Source organism: Quercus lobata, chromosome 6 (assembly GCF_001633185.2).
Source record: "Quercus lobata isolate SW786 chromosome 6, ValleyOak3.0 Primary Assembly, whole genome shotgun sequence".
In the NCBI taxonomy this organism is placed as follows: domain Eukaryota; kingdom Viridiplantae; phylum Streptophyta; class Magnoliopsida; order Fagales; family Fagaceae; genus Quercus; species Quercus lobata.
In genome coordinates, this window is record NC_044909.1 from 5648556 (window position 1) to 5673144 (window position 24589).

General features: G+C 36.0%; 1 protein-coding gene across 1 annotated transcript; it reads left to right on the forward strand.

Moving 5' to 3' along the window:
- Positions 1-23716, forward strand: LOC115949721 (endo-1,3;1,4-beta-D-glucanase-like). Its single transcript, XM_031067009.1, has 4 exons — positions 1-148; positions 13968-13989; positions 17445-17571; positions 23609-23716. Exons 1-4 carry the CDS (start codon positions 1-3, stop codon positions 23714-23716), a joined length of 405 nt encoding a protein of 134 aa, XP_030922869.1.
- The last annotated feature ends 873 nt before the right edge of the window (positions 23717-24589 follow it).

Below are 24589 nucleotides of genomic sequence, written 5' to 3' on the forward strand. Positions count from 1 at the left end.
ATGTCTGGTCCTCAGTTTTGCTCAAACCCACCAACCCTGCACCCAAATGCTGAAGCTGGGCATGTTGAACAGCTTGGTGGTCTCATCACCTACGTCTCTGGTTCTCCCAACTCTGAGTTTGCCATCCTTTTCATTACTAACATTTTTGGTACCTAACTACCTACACATTTCTTCCACACTTCACTCCTTTGCTTACTCTATTTTCACTTCAAACTGTGATCTCATCTAGCTGTTGACTTTTGGATTTTGATGATACTGGGAAATAACTCTGACATACACAGTACACATATGCATGTTTTTAACTGAAATCGTACTTGTATGATTACAAGTATGATTTCAATTAAAAAACACGCGTGTTTCAATTAAAAAACATGTGTGCGTGTGTACAGTGTAAGTGTAACAACGGCCTTTCTGGGAAACTAATTTCGTTTTCCAAACAATATAATTAGTAGGCCACTTTTTCAAACTATATAACTTTCTAACATCTCGAGCCTAAGAGGCTCGATTATAAACCGAGCCTTAGAGGCTCGGCTTTTATGTTCTGAGGCATCCTGACATGGCTCTTTTCCACGTGGAAATTGAATCTTATAGACTTGATTTTCGTACTCGATCCTCAAAAGCTCGATTTCTATGGTCTAAGATTCCACGTAGACGCCACATGGAAATCGAGTCTCTAAGACTCAGTTTGCTAAAAGTGAAACCGAGTCTTAGAAACTCAATTTTTAAATTATGGTGAAAAATTACTCCACGTGGCAATCATGTCTAGGTCCCTATATCAAATCTAATTTTTGTCTGGGTCTCTTGGGTCTCATACACATGTTCAGCAAGTCATACTCCCAACAGTCATTGTAGTCTTCTCCTCTCTCACTCCCCCTCTCACTCATACAATCTTAGCACATTTGCACATCCTCATGTCAGGTAAGGGTCTGTTGATTGTTTAGTGTATATAGTGTTAGTGGATTTTCCAAGTGTTAGTGTATACAGTGTTAAGATATATTTGTATCATGGGTATGTATCATGACTTTTGTTGTTTGGTTTTGATATTTGTCTTTAGTTTTTTTTTTTTTTTTTTTTTTTTTTTTTTTTTTTTTTTTTTTTTTTGCTTGAGTATGAAATTATAATCATTGATTGTATTTGTTAGGTTTTATTATGGGTATGTATCATGAATTTCTTTTGTTGTTTGGTTTGATATTTTTCTTTACTTTTTTTTTTTTTTGCTTGAGTATGAAAATCATTGAGTATTGTTAGGTTTGATATTTGGGTCTACTCTATTTTCCTAATACTCTGGTTACTTTCAAGCCAATAGCCCAATTTCTACCAACTATTTTGACAAGACCATAAAATTGTTACTTTCTCAAAAAAAAAAAATAATAATAATAATAAAATAAAATTGTTTTTTTATGTAACCAATGTTGTCTGTAATTTTTTTTTGAGACAACCAATGCATACAAATTACTAATAGAGGTTTTTATTTAACCAAAAAAAAAAAAAAAACTACTAGAGGTTTTCATCAAAGCAATGCCTTTTTCCCAAATAATAATTAAAAAGAATCGCAGAAAGAATTCAAAAGAAATGCTTGTTGCCGAAGGTGATGTTTTATGCTTCCACAATATTGCAAGCCACGAACTTTAATCAAATACCCACAATGTTGCAACTTGCAAGTCACGAACTTTAATCAAACAATAAATCTATCAAATACCCACAATGTTGCAACTTGCAAGTCATGAACTTTAATCAAACAATAAATCTAGGATAAAACACACAAACAATCCTAAGGTTTAGGTTGGCTAATACTAAGTATTATTAAGACTTTTTAAAAATATCAAATTTTTTCCCTAAGGCTCTAGTTGGTTAAAGATGAAAAATATTAAAAAGATGAAAAAAATAGATGGATGAAAAACTCATTTATTTAGTTGAGAATAAAATAAAATAATAGAAAATGTAGTTTATAAATTTATCATGGGTATGTGTCATGAATTTCTTCTGTTGTTTGGTTTGATATTTTTCTTTAGTTTTTTTTTTTTTTTTTTTTTTTTTTTTTTGCTTGAGTATGAAAATCATTGTGTATTGTTAGGTTTTTATCATGGGTATGTATCATGAATTTCTTTTGTTGTTTGGTTTGATATTTTTCTTTAGTTTTTTCTTTAGGTTTTTTTTTTTTTTGGTTGCTTTAGTATGAAAATCATTGAGTATTGTTAGGTTTTTATCATGGGTATGTATCATGAATTTCTTTTGTTGTTTGGTTTTATATTTGTCTTTAATTTTTTTTTTTTTGCTTTAGTATGAAATATATGAAATAATGATTGATATATTTAAGATGTATTCTTGATATATTTGTATTGTTAGGTTTTTAATGATTGTATTGTTGTTTGGTTTGATATTTTTATTTATATTTTTGTGATGGGGGTGAGTTTTGTCTTTAGATTTTTTTGTTTGAGTATGAAATGATAATGATTGTGTATGTAATGTGGGGTGAGTATATGCAAATGTGAGTATATGTTTGTATGTAATGTTTGTCTTCAACTAGCAATTTTGTATTGTTTACTTCACTCTTAATGCTTGAAAAAAAAAATTAATTCTATACAATTATTTTCCTTGGTATAACTGCTCCTTCCTAAAACTAGTTTTTCAACTCCCTTGCATTAGTCACCGACTCCCTCCCTTCCACGGATTTCATATTCTAACTCCCATGACCCTTAGCAAATTGAATATCAACTGAGTTGTACATGCTAGGCAGCAATTAATTCTATAGCCTAGTGGCAGATACTCTAGAAAGAACCCTACCAACTGACAACATATTTTAACTCCCATATGAATTAATAGGTAAGTACCATGGTCAAACAAGGAAAACTAAAAGAAGTTGAAGGCATTGACTATATATAAGCCACTAGTAGGAATGACAATGGGTCGGGTTCTAGCTGTGTTTTTTCATACTCGAACCTGACCCACGGGTCTAGACCTGCGACCCAGACCCGACCCAATTATTAAATGGGTTTTTTTTCCCGGAGCCCAGACCCACCCCGCTGGGCCCCACAGGCCCCGTTTAGCCCAACCAGATTTGGGCACTAGCGGCGGCCCAAATTGTGGCCCAACCAAAAAAAAAAAAAAATTGAACTCAATGGCGTACACATACAAAATATGGTTTTGTTCGTGTTTATGTAATAAGATTTTCAGATATACATATAAAAGCATAACGAAATATTGAAAAAGTTTTTGGCATTGTCTTTTTTTGTACTTTGTATTTGACAAATACACATAACATCCACCATATATTGTCTGAAGAGAGGCTGAATGCCACGAGACCTGAAGAACTCAACGACGTTGTTGTGTTCGCCATTGTTGTGCCATACAATCTTTAAAAAAAAAAAAAGGAGTTTCCCTTTCAAACAGAGATTCACAAACATAGATTCACAGAATCACAAACACAAACTCAAATTTGAGAGAGAACATGAACCCAAAAAAAAAAAAAAAAAAAGGAACCCCAAAAAAATATTGGAGAACTCAATCCACTAAGGCTCTATCTTCGATCTTGGACTCCTACTCAGCCTCTCTCTATCTCAGACCACCAAGATCTCCGATGATCGGCGCTGGGCCACTCTACTTGTCACGGCCTAAACCTAGCACATCTCTCTCCAATCTAACCTCCGTGCTTCTCCCCGGAAAATAGCAACCACCACGTGATGAGAGTGAAGGTGAGGATGGGTTGGTGAGTGAATGAGAGTGAGGGTGAGGGTGACTGCTAGACTGGGTGAGACCATGTGGGGTGGCTTGAGAGAAAATCAGACAGAAAGTTATTGAGGTTGAGGTGAAAGCATTGAGAGAGGCAGCTGGAGCTAAGAGATATTAGAGAAATGAATTAGGGTTTGACATAAGTGATATATATTGTTAGGTTCTAAAGACTTAGGATCTTCTGTATTTAGAACTCTAATGTGTATTATTGGCAAACCATGATCAAAACAAAGTGTTTAGTCAAGTTTAGACTTGCTCAAAGTTGGTTCATTTATGTAAAGTTGGATTTAAGTTGATGCAAATTTAATAAAGCATTTAGGCCTGGTTTGATCGATCGAAGCTTAGGCTTAATCAATCGAAATTCGGGCAGAATGCATTTTCTGCAAAATTTCAACTCAGCCCTAATTTATTTAAAACGTTTAGGGTTTTGTGTTTTTACCCTAGGTATATAAAGTAAACCCTAGTCACGTTTTAGTGTTGCTCATATTGCTGTTTGTGTAAATCTCTTGTGAGATCTGAGAGGAGCTTTCCTTTACACAAGCTTAGGATTATCAAGAAGGAGATTTCTTCAAGAGCTTGATGATTATTCAGTTGCTGCCATAAGAACTTAAAGAAATACAAGCGGGTGTACTTGTACTTGTTGGAGAATCTAAGAAAGAAGGAGTTCGTGATTTCAGAGCTTGCATATGGTCGTGTCAGTAAGTTTCTACTGGGTGGTAGCAATAGGATGTTAATGGTCTAAGTTCTGTTGAACAATTTCGATTCTTTCATAGTGGATTCATGTTTACCTTGAGGTAAGTTAGGTTAAATTCTCCCCAAGTTTTTACCAGTTTGGTTTCCTGGGTGATCATATCATTGTGTTATTTATCTTTCTGCTGCAATGCATGATATGATTGTTTGATTGTGATAACCTAGATTTGGAATTTGATCTAAGTAACAACTTGGCTAATTATCTAGGTTAATCCAATTGTGTTTTTAAGGGGTCTAAAAACTATCAAGTGGTATCAGAGTGGGTTGCTCTTTTGTTGTTGATCTTTTGATTATTGAGCTGATTCTTGACCTCTATTGTCATGAACACGGACATTCTCTTGTTATTCCTCCTCACTTTGATGGGAATAACTATGCTTAAGGAAAGATGAAAGCATTCCTGAAGTCAATTGATGAGAGAGTCTAGAACTCCGTCGAATATAGATAGGAGAAGCCCACTACTCCTGTTAGTGAGTGGCAAACTTCTCAAAAAGAAGCAGCCGCGTTCAATAGCAAAGCTATGAATGCTATCTTTAACGCTGTTTCAATAGAGAAATTTAAGAGAATATCTAATGTTAAGGTTGCTCATACTGCTTGGAATATCCTCTAGACTGTGCATGAAGGCATAAAGGCTGTCAAAATCAATAAATTGTAGTAGTTAACTTCTAAATTTGAAAGCATTAGGATGTCTGATGATAAATCTTTTGACGAATTCTATGCTAAACTTAATAATATTGTCAATTCTGCATATAACTTGGGTGAAATCTATGATCAACCTAAAATTGTTAAGAAAATTCTTAGATCTTTGACTGAAGATTTTAGACTCAAGGTGACTACCATCACTGAGAGTAAAGATGTGGACTCCATCCCTATTGATAAACTTGTAGGATCTCTTCAACCCTATGAGTCGGACCTACCTAAGACTAGCAAATCCAAATCAATGGCTCTCAAGTCAGTTGATGATGTTGATGTTGGTGGATTTGATGATGAGTTATCTACTACAGAGATTGCTTACCTTGCCAAGAACTTTAGGAATTTCCTCAGAAACAACAACATAAGGGCAAGAGATAAGAACATTGCTAAACCTAGAAACTTTAAGAAGAATGGTCCCACTAAGGTTAACAACATTGATAAACCTAGAGAAAAAGTAGGTCAATATTCTAATAATTCTATGGGTCCTCAGTGTTTTGGATGTCAAGGGTATGATCACATAAAATCTGAATGTCCTATTTACTTGAAGTTTAAGGGTAAGACTATGGCTGTAACCCTTAGTGATGGTGAAGTTTCTGATGATGAGTCTAGTTGTGACGAGGATAGAAACTTCATTGCCTTTACTGCTAGTGCTGTAGTCAATGAAAGCGTATCTGCTGAAGAGAACCCTTGTGATGGGGAACTCTCTGAGGACGCAGATCTTCAAGAAGCCTACAATAAACTTTGCAAAATTACTGCAAAGAATGCTATGAAAGTTGAATTAGGCTTGAAGAAAATTGCTTCTCTTGAGCTTGATAAGAAAAACTTGCTTGTTAGACTATTTAATGCTACTGAACTTTTGAATAATGTGAAGACTGAGAACATGCTTTTACTTGATAAAGTTAAGAATTTGGAATATGAGCTTTCTGTTGCTAGAGAACAATTTAATAGGTCCGCTAGTTCCAAACTTGATCATATGCTTAGTGTTCAAAAGTCTACTTCTAACAAAACTGGGTTAGGTTTTGTAGAAAGCATCAATGTGTCTGCACCCAATTCCATTATTTTTGTTCCTTCATCTTCTTCTGAACCCCCTGTGAGTGAAGTTGTCAAACCCTTAGAAGTTACACCTCCTAGGAAGATTAGAGTTGAACTGAAAGAGTCTAAATTTAAGCAGCCCACTCTTTCTAAGGACAAGTCACATGATAAGCCTGCATGGGTTTGTCATTTTTATGGAAAGTCTGGACACATTCGTCCAAACTGTTACAAGTTACAAGCTGCTAAGAGAGCAAATAAACCAAAAGTACGTGTGTTTCAAGCACAAAATCCCATGGTACTCATTGTGAATTGGTAAAGGCTCTAAATCTTTATTCCAATCCTGGAGTTGGTAATCATTCCCATGTGAATAAGAACTCCAATGCTCGTGGTGCATCTAAAAAGTTTTGGATGTAAAAGGCTCAATCGAATTGAGTCCTTCTGACATGGTCTTTGTGCTTCATTGCTATTTTTCGTGACTATTATTTTTTGGTTTTTGTTTTCTCTGTTTCTAGGATTTGTATTGCATAACATTCATGCATTTTATTCTAGGTTGTTTTTGTTTATCTTTTTCAAATAAAAAAAAAAGGAAGAAAAAGGAATCAAATTGTGTTTTGCACTATTTTCTTGGTTTTTGAAAACAAGGTTGGTCAATTTATTTTCACATAACATGTCTTTTGTACCTTGTTTAGCTTTGATGAGCTTACTTATTGCACTTTACTAGTTGAAGCTTTGTAGTGCATGTCGTGTGGGAAAGATGTTTATAGTTTTGATCACTTTGTCTTGATCTTGAAATCACATGTCTTTGAATGTCGGACTTGAACCTTTTGAGAAAGGCATAAATAACTATCTCACCACTGTTCACTAGCCAATCATGAACACCTTAGTGCATATCGTAAAATTTTGTACTTGAGAAAATGTAGCACATGCACAAAAAGATCATAAGGTGTAGCCTCGATTTAAATGCTGAAATTGGTATGTACATTATTGGACTTAAAGCTAAATCAAATAATTGCTAAAATTGGTGTGTACATTATCCCGGCTATTTTAATAAGTTTCTAAATAAGTAAAATTTGTGTGTACTATATGAGGCAAAATCAAGAAACTTACATGATTGCAAGCTTATGATCTAGGAGATGTGGGAGTTATATGATGTAACTCTTTTGGTAATAGTCTCTTTCAAATTCTATGTGATGAGTTTTGTAAACTTTGTATTTAATTTCTATACTCATATTACCTCACATGTATCTCAAGTTTTTGCTAATTGCACACACTACACAAGTTTCTCTTTGCTAAACATTGTATATTTTATTGTGTATGTCTTTGGTCTGACCAACCAAGTTTGCAAATACTTTGAGTTTTTATGCAAAACAATTTTGATGCTTGAAAATCTTAAGGAAAATGCTTGAAAATCTTTATTTTGGGAAAACTGGGCTTAAAACTTTGTTTTTTATAAACATTACATCACATACTCATGCATTTTGATCATCAATTTCAATGCTTTGAGGTGTTTCTAAAATGTGTCTTTGTTATTTTCAAAAATTGTGTTTTTTCTCAAAAATTTTGTGGGCCTCTGTCTAATTCGATTGATCCAATCTGTTTTTCGATCAATCGAAATTGTTTTAAAAGCCTTAAGGAAGCCTCTATCTGTTTCGATTGATCCAATCTGTTTTTTGATCAATTGAAATTGTTTTAAAATTTTTAAAGAAGCCTCTGTCTGTTTCGATCAATCGAAACTGATTTTCCATCAATCAAAAGTTGTGAATCAAGTTTTTTAAAAGGCAGATTTGACTTGTTCAGACTTACTTTTCAAAAGTTCTTTTCAAACTTTTTTCTCTCTCCAATTTGGACAAAGCTCACCTACCATTTTTTGTCATTTTCCTTCGGATTTTTTGCAAGGTTTTCCTCTCTCTAAGCTAGTAAGTCTATTTTGACCTTCCTTTTGCATTTTAGTTCAAGTGTTCATGCATTTTTACATGAATTTCATGGGTATTTTCGGAACTTTTCAAATTGGGATTTTTGTTGATTCAAGCTTCTTCTTCTGAAATTGATCATTGGGTTTTGTTCCTATAATGTTATAATCATGATCTATGATGATTAATTTGATCAATTTGGTGTTTTGTGAGAAATTGAAAGTTCTAGGGCTTGTTTTTATCCGAATTTGGGGATTTTGTTCAAATTGATTTCAATTGATAAAATTGGCTTGTTGAATTGATGTAATTGATCATTATTTTATATAATCTAACTTGTGTAATGATCAATTGGTCAAATTTTTTACAAAATGAACAAGTGGTTTTTCAATTTTTGGGGTTTTTGTTAGAAACTCTATGCTCAAGCCAATTTTGTGAACTTAATTTAAATTTGAACTTAATTGCACTGCATTAGAGCATGCATCATGACATTTAAATTGTTCATGCATCATATATATTTTTGTTCTATATTTTTTTGTGCTAACTTGCAGTCTGCCCTTGGTTTTTGTTTTTTTTCTTTGTGTCTTGGTCCTTATCCAAGCACCATGCCTAGGAAACTAGAGCCCATAGGACATTCTCCACTTCCTCTGTGTCTCCCTCTAGGAGTGAGTTGTTTAGGAATGACAAAAGCAGAGAGGTCTATGAGAAACTGAACTGTAAGTGTAAGATTTGGGCTAAATGTTCTGTTGTGTTAGATGAGGTTGATCCTGCCATTAGGGAAAACCTTGAGAGTAGAGGTTGGTTGCCTTTGTTAAAGGTAGATCATCCACCCCCGACTGCCCTGATTAGAGAGTTCTTCTCGAATCTCTCTTGCCACGTCTATGATTCCAACACTCTTGTTAGGAGTTGGATACGAGGTGTTGAGTTCACTATTACCCCTCGGGTAGTGGCTGAAGCTCTTGGGGTTCTGGTCATTAGGGAGCCTTTCTATCCCTATAAGGAGTCTCCACCCCTAGATGACGTTATGTCATACATCACTGGGTCTTCTATCCAGTGGGGTTCTGATCCTCGGATCACGTCTATTAAGCTTACTAAGACTGCCTATCTTTTCTTTAGGATAGTGTGTCATTCTTTGTGGCCTATTTCTCATCTCCACACCATCCCTCTTGAGCGATGTGTGTTTTTGTACGCTTTTGTTTCTGGTGCATCTATCAGCTTTCCTCATTTGTTTCTTCGTTCTTTGAACGAAGTTCATAGGAGTTCTACTGTAGCGCATGCTCTTATCCATCCTATTTTCATTCATAGGATTTTGTTGTTTCTTGGTCTAGCTGATTTCCCTGCCGGTGAGCCCGTTCATGTCATAGCTCTCATAGGTGCCACCTTCCTTCGGCAGAGGGCTGCTCACTTGAGAGTTGGTCCTACGCGTCCTAGATGTGCGTCATCTGGTGTTGTTCCCCTTCCTCCCTCTTCTATAGGTGCTAATACAGCTGAGGCGTCTGGTGCTGCTACTAATCCTGATGTTCCTCCACCGACTACTTTGGATGATTCAGACATTCGACGTACGTTGGATCATGTCTTAATCGTTTAGGCGACTCATGGATAGATTTTGGTGGACGTGCTCGATGAGATCCGTGCTTTACGCGTAGAGTTGGCACAGTTTCGACAATCTTCACCGCCACCTCCTTTTGATGATGGATTTTAATTGCCCTTTGGCATTCTGTCACAAAAAAGGGGGAGTACATATTTGAGCACTTGTAGAGTTTTTGTTTTTAGGGGGAGAGCATTTTTTGTTGGTTGGAGCTTGTGGAGTTTAGATTATATCTAGGTGCTTCACATTGTATTTACCTTTTTAGCTCATTTTTGTTTTGTTTGGGCTATTCATGTTAAGGGGAGATACTTTTATTATTTTATATATTTCTTGTTTCAACTGCTTATTGATTTATATTTATGAGTTATTCATTGATATATGTCTTTATTGTGTGTTGGTTGAAATCAAGAATTTATTTTGTTTACTTGTATTTTCCACACATGTGGTTATGCATTTTGTTTAGTATTTCAGGAAATATACAAGTTGATTCAATTGAGCTGCTGTCTAAACTTGCAACTGATGGATAGTAGTTAGGATTGGATTTGTTTTTATGAGCATTTTTATGTAAATGGCTTTTCTTTGTAAACTTTGAGCTTTTAGTTGTGTTTTGTCACGGATTGCTAAAGGGGGAGTTTGTTAGGTTCTAAAAACTTAGGATCTTATGTATTTAAAACTCTAATGTGTATTATTGGCAAACCATGATCAAAACAGAGTGTTTAGTCGTGTTTAGACTTGCTCAAAGTTGGTTCATTTATGTAAAGTTGGATATAAGTTGATGCAGATTTAATAAAACATTTTAGCCTGGTTCGATCGATCGAAACTTAGACTCGATCAATCGAAATTCGGGTAGAATGCGTTTTCTGCAGAATTCCAACTCAGCCCTAGTTTATTTAAAACGTTTAGGGTTTTGTGTTTTTGACCTAGGTATATAAGGCAAACCCTAGCCACGTTTTAGTGTTGCTCATATTGCTGTTTGTGTAAATCTCTTGTGAGATCTGAGAGGAGCTTTCCTTTACACAAGGTTAGGATTATCAAGGAGGAGATTTCTTCAAGAGCTTGATGATCATTCAGTTGCTGCCATAAGAACTTAAAGAAACACAAGCGGGTGTGCTTGTACTTGCTGGAGAATCCAAGAAAGAAGGAGTCCGTGGTTACGGAGCTTGCAAGTGGTAGGGTCAGTAAGTTTCTATTGGTGGGTGGTAATAGGATGTTAGTGGTCTAAGTCCTGTTGAACAACTTTGATTCTTTCATAGTGGATTCAGGTTTACTTGAGGATAGTTAGGTTAAATCCTCCCCAGGTTTTTACCAGTTTGGTTTCTCGGGTGATCATATCATTGTGTTATTTATCTTTCCACTGCTTTGCATGATATGATTATTTGATTGTGATAACCTAGATTTGGAATTTGATCTAAGTAACAACTTAGCTAATTACCTAGGTTAATCCAATTGTGTTTTTAAGGGGTCTAAAAACTATCATATATATATATATATATATATAGGTAGGTAGGTAGGTATTTTAGTAATTTTACTTTAGTTGTAAACAGGTCAGGTCGGGTCTAGGGTTAGGCCGGGTTTTTACCAAAATCCAGACCCGACCAGGACCCACTTCGGGTTTTTTTTTTAAAAAACCCAAACCCGACCCTATTCTTTATCAGGCCGGGTAAAATCCGACCCATTAAGATTAGGCCGGGCCGGGTACCCACGAATCGGGTAGAAATTGCCATCCCTAGCCACTTGTACTAGATAGCATCCATCAAAATAATCAAAAAAGCCTTCAAAGCCAAATAATTTTTATGATCAACATAAAATATAAGTTCCCAAGAAGATTATACAAAAATTTCATGTCCAAATTGTCATACACAAAATGATTTTTTTAACCCAATCAATAGAAAGAATATGTTCAGTGAAAAGGAATAGAACCAACTTATGTCGATGATAAAGCATGTTTGATTAATGGAGAACTCAATTTTACTTATCAAGTTATCATGGCCCATGAGGATGAGGGAGGGTTCCTCACCTAAAAACCCAGATCCCAATTAAGAAAAAGGAAGAAAAAAAAAAAAAGTAAATTCAAGTGTCTCCCCGTTTAGACAGTTTAACATTGTTGCACACAATGAAGTCATTTCTATTTCCTATATCTTGAACATAATCTTCCCAAGGCCAAGCCAATGAATAACAAGCAATTACTTTATTTTCTTAGTTTTATTTAACTCAACTTCATGTCATCATTTATATTATGAATGATTGAGTCTATAGTGTTTAAACCAATTTTTTAAATAAATAAAATAAAATTCCATCAATTTGATTTCTACCTAATAACCTTTACATTACCTATGAATGAATGCCATCTAATATCATAATTTTTGATTGATCCACATCAAACCAGCTAATGTCAACAAAATGGCTCTTAAATAAAATTTAACACAATAATGTTAAACAATACTGATTGTTTGGTTCATAAAATCATAAATTAAGTTCAACTTTTTTTTTTTTGAGCTAAACATGACATGATTTACATTCATGTTAAACAATAATGATTTTAGAGAAAAAGTATATATATTACTAACATCTCTAAAATCACTAAATCAAATTATATTTTCTCCAACAAAGGACTAAAATTAAATCCTTAGTAACCTAGTAGGCCAATGTTACTGTAATTGTTAAAAAAAAGCACTAAATCGGAGTAAATTTTTTCCATAAAACAACTAAAAATTAAATTCTCAGCAACCCAACAAGTATATAAATATATATATCTCCAATTTCTCTATTCTTAGTAACATATTTACCATAACTGACCAAATCAAACTTAGATCAAAGTAAATTTTGATCAACAAAGCACTAAAATTAAATCCTCAGCAAATATAAACAAACCCAAAAACATAATCCGATTCCACATACCAATTCAAATTTCAAAAAACAATAAAGGTTCTATCTTTTTTAACAGTTCTATTAGAAATTCAATACAAAAAAAAAAAAAAAAAAAAAAAAAAAAAAAAACCAAAGTTTCTTTTATTTTTCCCACTATTTCTCAGTAACCAAACGGTGAAACACACTTTGCATTTTGCATAAAGGGACTCACCTTTTTTGTTTTTGTTTTCAGAGACAGCGTAGACTAAAGGAACTCAAAACTCTGTGATGACTAAGACTGGAGACAGTAGAGGGTGAGTGAGAGAGTAGAGAGGGTGACAGGGTGTCTGTGTGAGGGTGAGTGAGAGAGGTGTGACAATGGGTTGATGAGTGAAAGAGTGAGAGGGTGAGTGAGAGAGGTGTGACAATGGGTTGATGAGTGAAAGAGTGAGAGGGTGAGTGAGAGTGGGTCCGGGTCAGGGTCGATGAGGCTGAGAGAGTGAGAGGGTCCGACCGGTGAGTCTGAGAGGGTGAATGCGTCAAGGTCAGGGTTGGGGAGGCTGAGAGAGTGAGAGAGTGAGAGGGTGAGTGAGAGTGGGTCTTGGTCGGTGAGGCTGAGAGAGTGAGAGGGTCCGACCGGTGAGGCTAAGAGAGTGACAGGGTGAGTAAGAGTGGGTCGGGATCGGTGAGGCTAAGAGAGTGAGAGGGTGAGTGAGAGTGGAGAGACAAAGTGCGTTAAATTTAAAAAAAGCCCTATTAGAAATCGAGTCTTAGAGACTTAGTTTTCAGGTGGCTTCCAAGTGGATCATCCACGTCACATACAAATTGCCACGTCACACACAACTAGAATCGAGTCTCTAAGACTCGATTTTCAGATGGATGCCAAGTGGCAAGAACACCACATTAGATCTGATCCAACCATAAAAACCGAGTCTTTGAGACTCGGTTTACAAGCCCAAAATCGAGTCTCTTAGTAAAGTTAATACTTTTGAAACCATGCCTACTAACTAAAGAGTTGGGAAATCATGGTTAAATTCCAATTTTGGTCGTGTAACAACTAACAACCATTGTTTTTTTAATTGAATTATTTATGAATAAAGAATTTCTGTGAAAACCGGAAATCGTAGGGCATTAGAGAGTCAAAAGGAGGAAAAAAAGAAAAAAGGATTTTGATCAGCATCTAAGGTTGACATTCTATATTCAGTAACTCTTTGATGTTGCTTTGAAAATTGGGTACTTATCTTGATGATCGGTGTTTGTTCTAGTCATTTATGTAAATAAATAAATAAATATGTGTATATATATATATATATATATATGTATATATATATTTGTTTGTCTGTACCTGCCATTAAATCATTGGCTTTGTTAATTTATTATTACTATCATGTTCCATCTTTAACATGTTTGAGTTTTTCCTGTAGGATATGAGGCTCCACTCTTGAGGTATGGCTATATCTTATATCTCTTTTTTTTTTTTTTTAGTTTATGGGTTTTGTTAGTAACACTTTTGGCAAAATTTACTGAAGTAGTTGATTGTAAGTGGTGATATTCACTTAAACATAGACTCGCCACTTTCTTTCTTTTTTCACTATCCACATATGATCATATTAGAATTGTGATAAAAGTTGTGTTCCTAGATTTTCTCAATATTAATAAAGAACTCCTTCTACCTTATGTCTTTTTGGTTTAGGTGCCATATATATATATATATATATAGTTCTTTAAAATTCAGAGCCATCATTCTGAAATTTAGTTGATTTAATATTTGAAATGCTTCTATTTTTCTTTCATTCCGAAAGCAGTGATGAGAATGCAAAATGTCATATTTTTCTCTCTTAATGTTTAGTCTTTTATACTTATTTGGTGCCTAAATGTACTCATTATTCTTATATTTTGATTTAGGATGCAAATTGAGGCATGAAGTGCAAAACGTAGTTAATTGGGCGATTCTAGACAGCTTTGACATTGCTTCATAATCTGGGAATAACTCTCTCATTCGAGCTCCGATTGAGATGATTCAAGATGCTATGGAATGCCAAGGCAAAGTTCTACAATTTTCATGTTTTGAGTTTTGAGAGATACGAGTTGCATCAAGTTTGAAATTGGGCTTGAAATTGCTGCACCTGCACTGTTGACGTTCTAGAATGTTCCTTTGCCTGCAATTCTAATACGCAGATCTGATGTGGTTTATTTTTGGAAGCTTTCAGATCTGATGCACAAAAATTCCAGCTGAAAAACACCACTTTCCTAGTTATATTAGAACTTTGTTTTATTTTTAATATTTTTTCTTAATTAGTCAGATTTGGATATTATTATTTCGAATATTTTTAGGAGATCTTGTAGGCTTGGAAAAGGGGGAGAAAAAAATCAGACTTGAGAGACGCCTCTCTCTCCCCTCTTCTCTAATTTATCCTTCGAGTTTTCATCATGGCCCTGCGTGGCTAAAACTTTTATACTTGGTCGAAGGAAAATGAAGCCTTAGAATCAAAAAAACTGTGAGATCTAATTTTTTTTTATTGTTCAATTTATACTTTAAATATTGGATGTTCTTCTGTGTCTATTTTCATGATTGTCTCATTCAATTACTAAGAGGCCTACTAATTTATTATTCGTTGCAATCTACTGCTAGGTTAGATATCAAATCCGTAATTATTTGATCTCTCTAACTTGTGAAGCAACCAAGATTTAATGATTTGTTGCGTTAGAAATTATTAGATCTAAGGAAGAACGCTCAACTAAATTAAATACAACCGCTTGTGCTTGTGTTATTTAGTTTCATCAATCTCTCTAATTCTTAAGGCTGCTACTAGATTAAACCTTTAGTGCTTGTTTTGGATTGTTTAGTAGTAAGGGTTTATTAGATCACTTGTTTTCTAATTAACTAAGACTAAGAAGAGATAGGAAAATAGTTCCAACGGTGAATATTCAAAATGTGAATTGATATATACTTGCGTCGATAATCAGTTGTAAAATTCCAATGGTGGATGTTGACTTAGACTAATGTTTGTTCTTTTGATTGATTTCGATACTTTAATTTGAATTGTTCCTTAGTTGTTTTTTTTCTTAAAATTGTTTTCACTATACTCAACCCCCCCTCCTTGTTCACGTAGCATAAAATTAGACAGATACTCTCTGTGGAAATGATCCTTACACTACTACATATATTTTTAAGAGTCTAGATTTTATTTTTGGTTGCTTACGACACCACACCAAGCAGGTTACAATAAAGGCGAAAAACACATTTTGGTCCCTACATTTTCAGCTGATTTCCGTTTTAGTCCCTAAGTTTTTTTTTTACCGCTTTTAGTCCCTCTCCTGAAAAACGCTTCCATTTTAGTCCCTACCGTTACATCAGAAACGGATATTGCAGACGTGGCAAACGGCAAAGTTAAATAATAATAAACTAATGTCCACGTGGCCTAAATTAATAATAAAAAAAAAATTTAATGCCACATCAGCATCTAAATTAAAAAAATTAATTTATTAATTTTAACTAAATAAAAAAAATTAAAAACTAAATTAAAAACTAAAAATCTTATGAATTGAGATCTAAGTGTGCCTTGAACAAGAACAATAAGAACACAAACCTAGATCCAAGAACACAAACCCAGAAATTATTTAAAAAAAAAAAAAACTAACCAAAGCCAGAAATTCCGATCTCAAAGCCAACCCACAACCACCAAAATAAAACCCACAACAACCCAGGCCAAGAAAATCAACCCACAGCCACAAACCCACTAATCACTATTTGGCTCAATGAGAGTATATCGAGTACCTCCGAAGATTTCTGGAGGTGGAGGAGTTGCTTGTCCAAATTGGAGCGCTGCGAGAGGAGGTTGTCAAGGTCGAGGTCCAATGAGCGCTGGTACACTATGCACTCGTGGAGGAGTCGGGTCATGGCTCCAACATCGGTGAGTGTCCGAATGTGGTCCATCGCCTCCGCCGTACTGAAATTGATGGAGGAGGACTTCGTTCCCTCGTCGGATTCCATGGCTGCAGATCCGTTTGACGTCGACGCCGTAACCTTCTTCATTTCAGGTCCCCCTCTCTTTCTCTGTGACAGCAACTCATAATTACAAAACAATTCACAGTAACAATCAGTATCAAAAAAATAAGAAGAACGTGAAACACAGAGCTTATTAAAGTGATTAATGGGTTTGTGGCTGTGGGTTGATTTTCTTGGCCTGGGTTGTTGTGGGTTTTATTTTGGTGGTTGTGGGTTGGCTTTGAGATCGGAATTTCTGGCTTTGGTTAGTTTTTTTTTTTTTTTTTTAAATAATTTCTGGGTTTGTGTTCTTGGACCTGGGTTTGTGTTCTTGTTGTTCTTGTTCAAGGCACACTTAGATCTCAATTCATAAGATTTTTAGTTTTTAATTCTGTTTTTAATTTTTTTTATTTAGTTAAAATTAATAAATTAATTTTTTTAATTTAGATGCTGATGTGGCATTAAAAAATATTTTTTATTATTAATTTAGGCCACGTGGACATTAGTTTATTATTATTTAACTTTGTCATTTGCCACGTTTGCAATATCCGTTTCTGATGTAACGGCAGGGACTAAAATGGAAGCGTTTTTCAGGAGAGGGACTAAAAGCGATAAAAAAAAAACTTAGGGACTAAAACGGAAATCAGCTAAAAATTTAAGGGCCAAAATGTGTTTTTCGCCTACAGTAAATAATTGTAATTGTCTATTTGAAGCTATATTATGTTATTTTGAATAAGAAGTGCGACTATAAAGATCTTTCCATTAAAATATGGAGTGGTAATATACACATGTTGTTTATAAATAAAAAAATATAAAGTAATCTACACATGCTTGTTCAAACACACTTAACATTGTGAGTTTGTGCTTACTTTTTGATTCTGGAAACTAATGTTAATTGTTTTCTCTTTTAAAGGAAGCTTGCAGACGAGGTTGCAGCTTCTGGATTTTATGCTGTAGTTCCTGACTTCTTACATGGAGAACCCTTTGTGCTCAACGATCCTAATAGGCCCCTACAAGTTTGGTTGAAGGATCATGGAACGGTTGGTTTTATATTTTTATACTTTACTGGAAATTGCTTATAATTTTGATTTACTTATTAGGGCCTCATTGAAAGTTTAGTATCTTGCATATTTTGTCTGAATATGTATCAAAAAACAGAGAGACTAAATAGAATTGGGAGATTTCATTGATTGAGAATGAATTACAATGAAAAATGAATTGAATGAATAAACATCTACCATTACTCTGTTTATATACACAGTAAAATAACTAACTCAACTATTGGCGCCAAAATCAGTTATTCGAACTTTCTGGTGGCTGTACACGTGGCAAGCCTAAGTAACTAACTCCTAGATTTGTGGAACTAACTTCTTCAATGATCCTGGATGAAGAACTCATGATGTGGCATGGACTCAACCATTTCCAAGATTGCTGAGTTAATCTTGTTCTTTGATGCTAGCTTGATAGTCTGATCAGTGCACACCTCATCAGCAAATGCTGCATTGGCTGCTGCTCTTGTGGCTGAGCTAGTGCTTCCTTCATCAGTACCAGCTGCACCACTAGCTAGCTGCGTGGCTTGAGATATGCAACACTTCTTTGCATTCTTAATACTCCCCCTCAAGAGTACAGCTCTTGCCTTTTGATCTTCCATACCAGTATGGGGATATTCCACCTGAGAAGCAAAAATATTAATGACACCTAGCCTTCTAATTAGCCTTAAAAAACTCTCCACTCCCAAGGCCTTGGTAAACACATCTGCCAGCTGATTCTTAGTTGAAACATGGAAGGTTTTAAGTGCACCTTCAAGAATCTTATTCCTTACAATATGGCAATCAGCTTCTATGTGTTTTGACCTCTCATGGAACACTGGATTAGCTGCTATATGGATTGCTGCCTGGTTGTCACAGTACATCAACACAGGCTGATCATGCTTGACATGTAAATCTTGTAGCAGATGCAAAATCCAAGTCAATTCACAGGTGGTGTTAGCCATAGCTCTATATTCAGCTTCTGCACTAGACCTAGACACTATGCTTTGCTTCTTAGACCTCCAAGACACTAAGGCATCACCAAGAAACACACAATAGCCTGTTAGTGATTTTCTTGTGTCAGGGCACCCTGCCCAATCAGCATCACAGTATGCTTTCAGGTGTAGATCAGATTCAGTGGGGAAGAAAACACCTTGACCAGGTGTTCCTTTTATGTATTGAAGTATTCTAGAGGCTGCTTTCATATGTGGTGCTCTAGGCTGTGCTAAGAACTGGCTGAGTCTATGAACTGCATATGTGATATCCGGTCTGCTCAAGGTCAAGTACATAAGCTTCCCAATAAGCCTTCTATACTGTCCTGGGTTGGTAAGTAAGTCCCCACTGCCTTTAGACAACTTCAGCTGCTGTTCCATTGGGGTTTGGACTGGTTTACACCCTGTCATACCAGTTTCTTCAAGCACTTCCAAGGCATACTTCCTCTGTGTTAAACTGATCCCACTCTTGTTTCTTGCAATCTCTAAACCCAAGAAGTACTTGAGTGATCCCAAGTCCTTAATACCAAACTTTTGATCAAGAATAGACTTGAGAGAGACAACACAAGCATGATCATTACCAGTGATCACCATATCATCAACATAGACCAATAGAGCAGTGAACAAGGAGCCTTTGCTGTGCACAAATAAGGAGTGATCAGCCTGAGATTGAACAAAACCAAGCTCCTTTATTGTTGTTGACAGCTTAGTGTACCATTGCCTTGAAGCTTGTCTCAACCCATAAAGAGATTTAACTAATTTGCACACCCTAGGAGCAGTGGAAGAAGCTGAAACACACTCCCCCTTACTGTGAAAACCAGGTGGCAATGTCATGTAAACCTCTTCATCCAAATCTCCATGCAAAAAGGCATTGTTGATGTCCAATTGGTGCAAAGGCCATTGCTTGGCAGCAGCAAGGGCAAGCAAGACCCTTACTGAAACTGTTTTAGCAACAGGAGAGAAGGTTTCGAGAAAATCAAGACCTTCCCTTTGAGTATACCCCTTAGCAACCAGCCTAGCTTTGAACCTTTCAACACTACCATCAGGTTTAAGCTTGACTTTATAAACCCATTTGCAGCCAATGGGGAGCTTACCAGGAGGCAAAGTAGTCACATTCCAAGTATGATTCTGTTCAAGGGCCTGGATTTCTTTATCCATGGCAGCCCTCCAGAGTGGATCCTGAACAGCTTGGGAAAAATTTGTAGGCTCTTTAGGACTAGAACTAACTGCCAGCAAGTAAGAATGGTAGCATGGCTCCAAGTGAGAGTATGTAAGACACTGATCAAGAGCATAAGGAGCACCAGGTGCAATAGCAGTACAAGCATAGTCCTGCAAATAAGCAGGAGGTCTGACATCCCTAGTTGACTTCCTTAGAGGCACTGGAGGCACTGAAGCAACAGGTGTTGATGAAGAAGGTACTGCATCAGAATGACACATCTGTATAGGACTAGAAGAAGAAATAGGATTAGAAGGTAAGTCAAGTGGAACATGCTGATGAGAAGAAGAAGGTGGATCAGTAAAGTCCATGGAAGAGGGTTCAGAAATGCTGACAGGAGTAACAAAATCAGCAACACCAGCTGAACAAGAAGCCTCCACATCAGATGATAGGAAAGGATCTGCAATGTTAGGTGTAATGGAAGCAAAAGGGAAAGAATTTTCATGGAAAACCACATCTCTAGAAAGGAACACTTTGTGAGTAGACAAATCAAGAACCTTATATCCTTTAACCCCAAAAGGATATCCCAAGAAGACACACCTAACAGCTCTAGGGGCAAATTTAGACCTATGGTTTGAAAGAGTGGAAGCAAAGCATAAGCAACCAAACACTTTAAGATGTGCATAGCTAGGTGGATGCCCAAATAAAACTTCATAAGGAATCTGATTTGACAAAACAGATGAAGGGATTCTGTTGATTAAGTACACAGCAGCTAGTATAGCATGACCCCACAAATGCAAAGGTAAATGGGATTGAAACATTAGAGCTCTTGCCACATTTAAGATGTGTTGGTGCTTCCTCTCAACAATAGCATTTTGTTGAGGGGTTTCAACACAACTTAAATGATGCAAGATGCCCCTTTTTGCAAAAAAATCTTTCATGATGAATTCAGTCCCATTGTCAGACCTTAGAGTTTTAATTTTCTTACAAAATTGGGTCTCCACCATAGTGCAAAATTGCTCTAAAACAGATTGTGTTTGAGACTTATGCTTTAACAGATAAACCCAAGTGGTTCTAGAATAATCATCAACAATGGTTAGAAAATACTTGCAATGATCAATGGTAGAAACCGAGAAGGGTCCCCACAAATCACAATGAATCAACTCAAAGCAAGATTTAGACAAATGAGAGCTTTTATTAAATGGTAAACGTTTTTGTTTTGCAAGGGGGCAAATGTTACAATCAAGCTTCTCAACAGAAATGAAACTAGGTACATCACTTGGTTTTATTGAAGCCAATTTGGCATTTGACAAGTGACCCAATCTGGAGTGCCAGATGTGAACCTGAGGACTATGTACAGAAGCAGCAATAGTTGGTTGAGAAGTGTAGCTTTTGTCCAACAAGTAAAGCCCATTGCTTTCTCTACCCAGACCAAGTGTGCTCCAATGAGCAAGGTCCTGGAGAAAGCATGAATGTCCAAAGAAAATAAGGCAACAAGCAGTGGACTTAACTAACTGACTGACAGAGATGAGATTGAAACTAAAAGATGGGACACAAAGAACATTGTGAAGTATAAGGTGTTCTGATATCTTCACTATGCCAACATGAGTAACAGAAGCAACTTCCCCATTAGGTAAATTGACAAAGGTGTTTAGGGTAGCAGTGATAGTGGTGAAATATGCAATAGAATGGACCATATGATCTGTAGCCCCTGTGTCTATGACCCAATCAGTGGCACAAAAAACTTCCCTATCAACTACTTTAGCAGAAAAAATTGAATGCTTCAAGGAAGGGGAAAAATGAAGCAATGGATTGATACCTGACATGGTGTCAACAAAGGTAGATTGAGCATAGTCTGAAGATGTCATAGAGTTGGAAGGCACACCAGTTGCAGCAGGCAAACCAGTAGCTCCAGAAAGCATGCTAGAGACAGCAGCACTTGTACTAACACTTGCAACATGGTGATTAGCACCTTGATCAGTTCCAGAATTGAAAAGAGCAAGTAATTGTTCACACTGTGCCTTAGAAATAGGACACTGAACAGATGCATTAGAAGGAACCTCAACAGCTGGACCTTGAGGATATGAAACTTGGTTAGCATTGGAATTAGGCTTCCCTTTGTGCTTGTAACCTGGTGGATACCCGTGGAGCTTGTAACACTTGTCCACAGTATGTCCAAGCATGTTACAATGGGTACACAAAGGTCTCTCCTTCTTGAAGCCACCTTTATTGCCTGAATATCCCCTGGTATTGGCATACATTGCCACTGAATCAGGCTTAGGTGTGAAGGTAGAGCCATGGCCAATGCCTTTGTGAGATTCTTCTTGAAGAACCAGAGCATATACCTTGCTCATTGAAGGAAATGGTTCAAGCATGAGAATGTGACTCCTCACTGTCTCGAAACTCTCACTGAGTCCCATCAAGAACCTCATCACATAGGATTTTTCATGTGCAATGCTCAGAATTTTCATTGCTCCACAAGAGCAGGCTGGTAAAGGTTCATAATGAATCAATTGATCCCAAAGCTTCTTGAATTTAGAATAGTACTCAGTCACTGATAATTGCCCCTGAGTTATCTGTGAAATCTCTTGCTGAAGATTATAAACCTTTGGTCCATTTCCTTGTGAAAACACACGCTGTAACTCCAGCCACATCTCCCTTGCAGTCTCACAGTACATAATGCTACCTGAAACATCAACATGCATAGAGTTGATCAACCAAGAAAGCACCATTGTGTTACAACTTTCCCAATCTTCATACAGAGGAGAATCATCTTCAGGCTTTGCAATCTTGCCATTCACGAATCCTATCTTTTTCTTGGCAGTCAATGCTAGAACCATAGCCCTAGACCAAGATTGATAGTTCCTCATCCCCAAGAGTGGTTGAGTGACTAGGATATTTCCAGGATTCTCACTTGCACTAAGAAAAAAACGATTGGTAGAATTGATTTCTGTGTTAGACTGAGGAACTTGGTGTGTGGATTGATTGTGCGGAGGATCAGAGTCACTTCCTTCAGCAGAAGCCATTGATGGTTTTCACGAAGCTTGAATGAAACTTCTAATGAAATTGGAAATGGAAGTGAAAGACAAGATTAAGATCTTGTAAATCAGAATTCAAGGAAACTCTTGAAGTAATCTCTGTTTGGCAAGCAAGAAAGATTTGTAACAAGAAGCGAAGCTAGCACACGCTAGGGCTCTGATACCATATCAAAAAACAGAGAGACTAAATAGAATTGGGAGATTTCATTGATTGAGAATGAATTACAATGAAAAATGAATTGAATGAATAAACATCTACCATTACTCTGTTTATATACACAGTAAAATAACTAACTCAACTATTGGCGCCAAAATCAGTTATTCGAACTTTCTGGTGGCTGTACACGTGGCAAGCCTAAGTAACTAACTCCTAGATTTGTGGAACTAACTTCTTCAATGATCCTGGATGAAGAACTCATGATGTGGCATGGACTCAACCATTTCCAAGATTGCTGAGTTAATCTTGTTCTTTGATGCTAGCTTGATAGTCTGATCAGTGCACACCTCATCAGCAAATGCTGCATTGGCTGCTGCTCTTGTGGCTGAGCTAGTGCTTCCTTCATCAGTACCAGCTGCACCACTAGCTAGCTGCGTGGCTTGAGATATGCAACACTTCTTTGCATTCTTAATAATATGTGTTTGGATTCAGCTGTGTAACTTCTTTATTGTTATTTATGAAATATATATATATATATATATATATGTGTGTATATGGTTCATACTTCATAATATATTGATCTACCTTCCCCTATTGTGACCTTGATTGAAATTTGCGACCCTGATATTGCTGTGCCTTCTACTAATTGCTATGCAATTTTCAGTATGCACTAATGGTGTCTGAAGCTCTATAATAATTTCAATAGGACAAGGGAACTGAGGAAGCAAAGCCCGTAATTGAAGCTTTAAAAAGTAAAGGATTTTCTGCAGTTGGGGCTGCAGGCTTCTGCTGGGGTGGTGAGTTTTCTGATTAACTCGTCATTTCCGAACTACTTCTTTCAAATTAATGGAAACTACTTCAACAACGTTATGTGGATTAGAAAAGGCAAATATTAAGTGATACTAATTAAATAGGCAGAAATAACTATATGTATGTTAAAATGCAATTAAGAAACCATTATAGGCAGTTCTAATAGCAAGATAATGTCATTAATCTCTCAATACTAATCTTTAAACATAATGTAAAGCTACAATGACATTATAAAATCAAATTAAGAAATTACAAGAGTACATAGCTACTTACTTGCATCAAATAGCTTAATAAGACAACATATAATCCTAAACTAGTAAGCTACAAGTGAAATATCAAGAGAAATTAGTCTGGGATATGTCTTTTCTTTGAATGTGAACCTCTATTTATACTTGAGAGCTTGACATTATAAAATCATAACTGTCTCATATGATAATTTTTCAACATTAACAAAGTAAAACAAGCCGCAACTCAATAAGGCTTTCGATCCACACATTGCCATTTTTGCTCAGCTTCAAAGGGAAAAGGGTATGAAAAGAGGATCTGTTGGTTCCATTCTATCTTATTCTATTATAATGTGTGTTTATTTAATAAGCCTACTGAACAGAAGCCTATGAAACCTCAATTTTGTATTATTTAATATATTATTCTATCCAAACATTTCCAAATTTCTCATTATCCATGTGCCATTACTACCAAATTTTCGTAATTTCCAATGGAATGCGGTAAGAAATGTGTAGAAAAATTATTATTTTCTTCATTGCAGCTTGTTTCGTTACTAATCAAAAGGGCTTCATGTTCTTATATTTATTTCGGCTACATGTGGTACCCCAATGACCATGCAAATCAGCAAATAACACCTAAGGGTGATTCTTTC

Coding starts and splice junctions, on each gene's coding strand:
- LOC115949721 (XM_031067009.1), top strand. CDS start 1: ATGTCTGGTCCTCAGTTTTGCTCAAACCCACCAACCCTGCACCCAAAT. Junction 13,990..17,444: donor TATGAGGCTCCACTCTTGAG/GTATGGCTATAT, acceptor TCTCTTTTAAAG/GAAGCTTGCAGACGAGGTTG. Junction 17,572..23,608: donor GGTTGAAGGATCATGGAACG/GTTGGTTTTATA, acceptor TAATTTCAATAG/GACAAGGGAACTGAGGAAGC.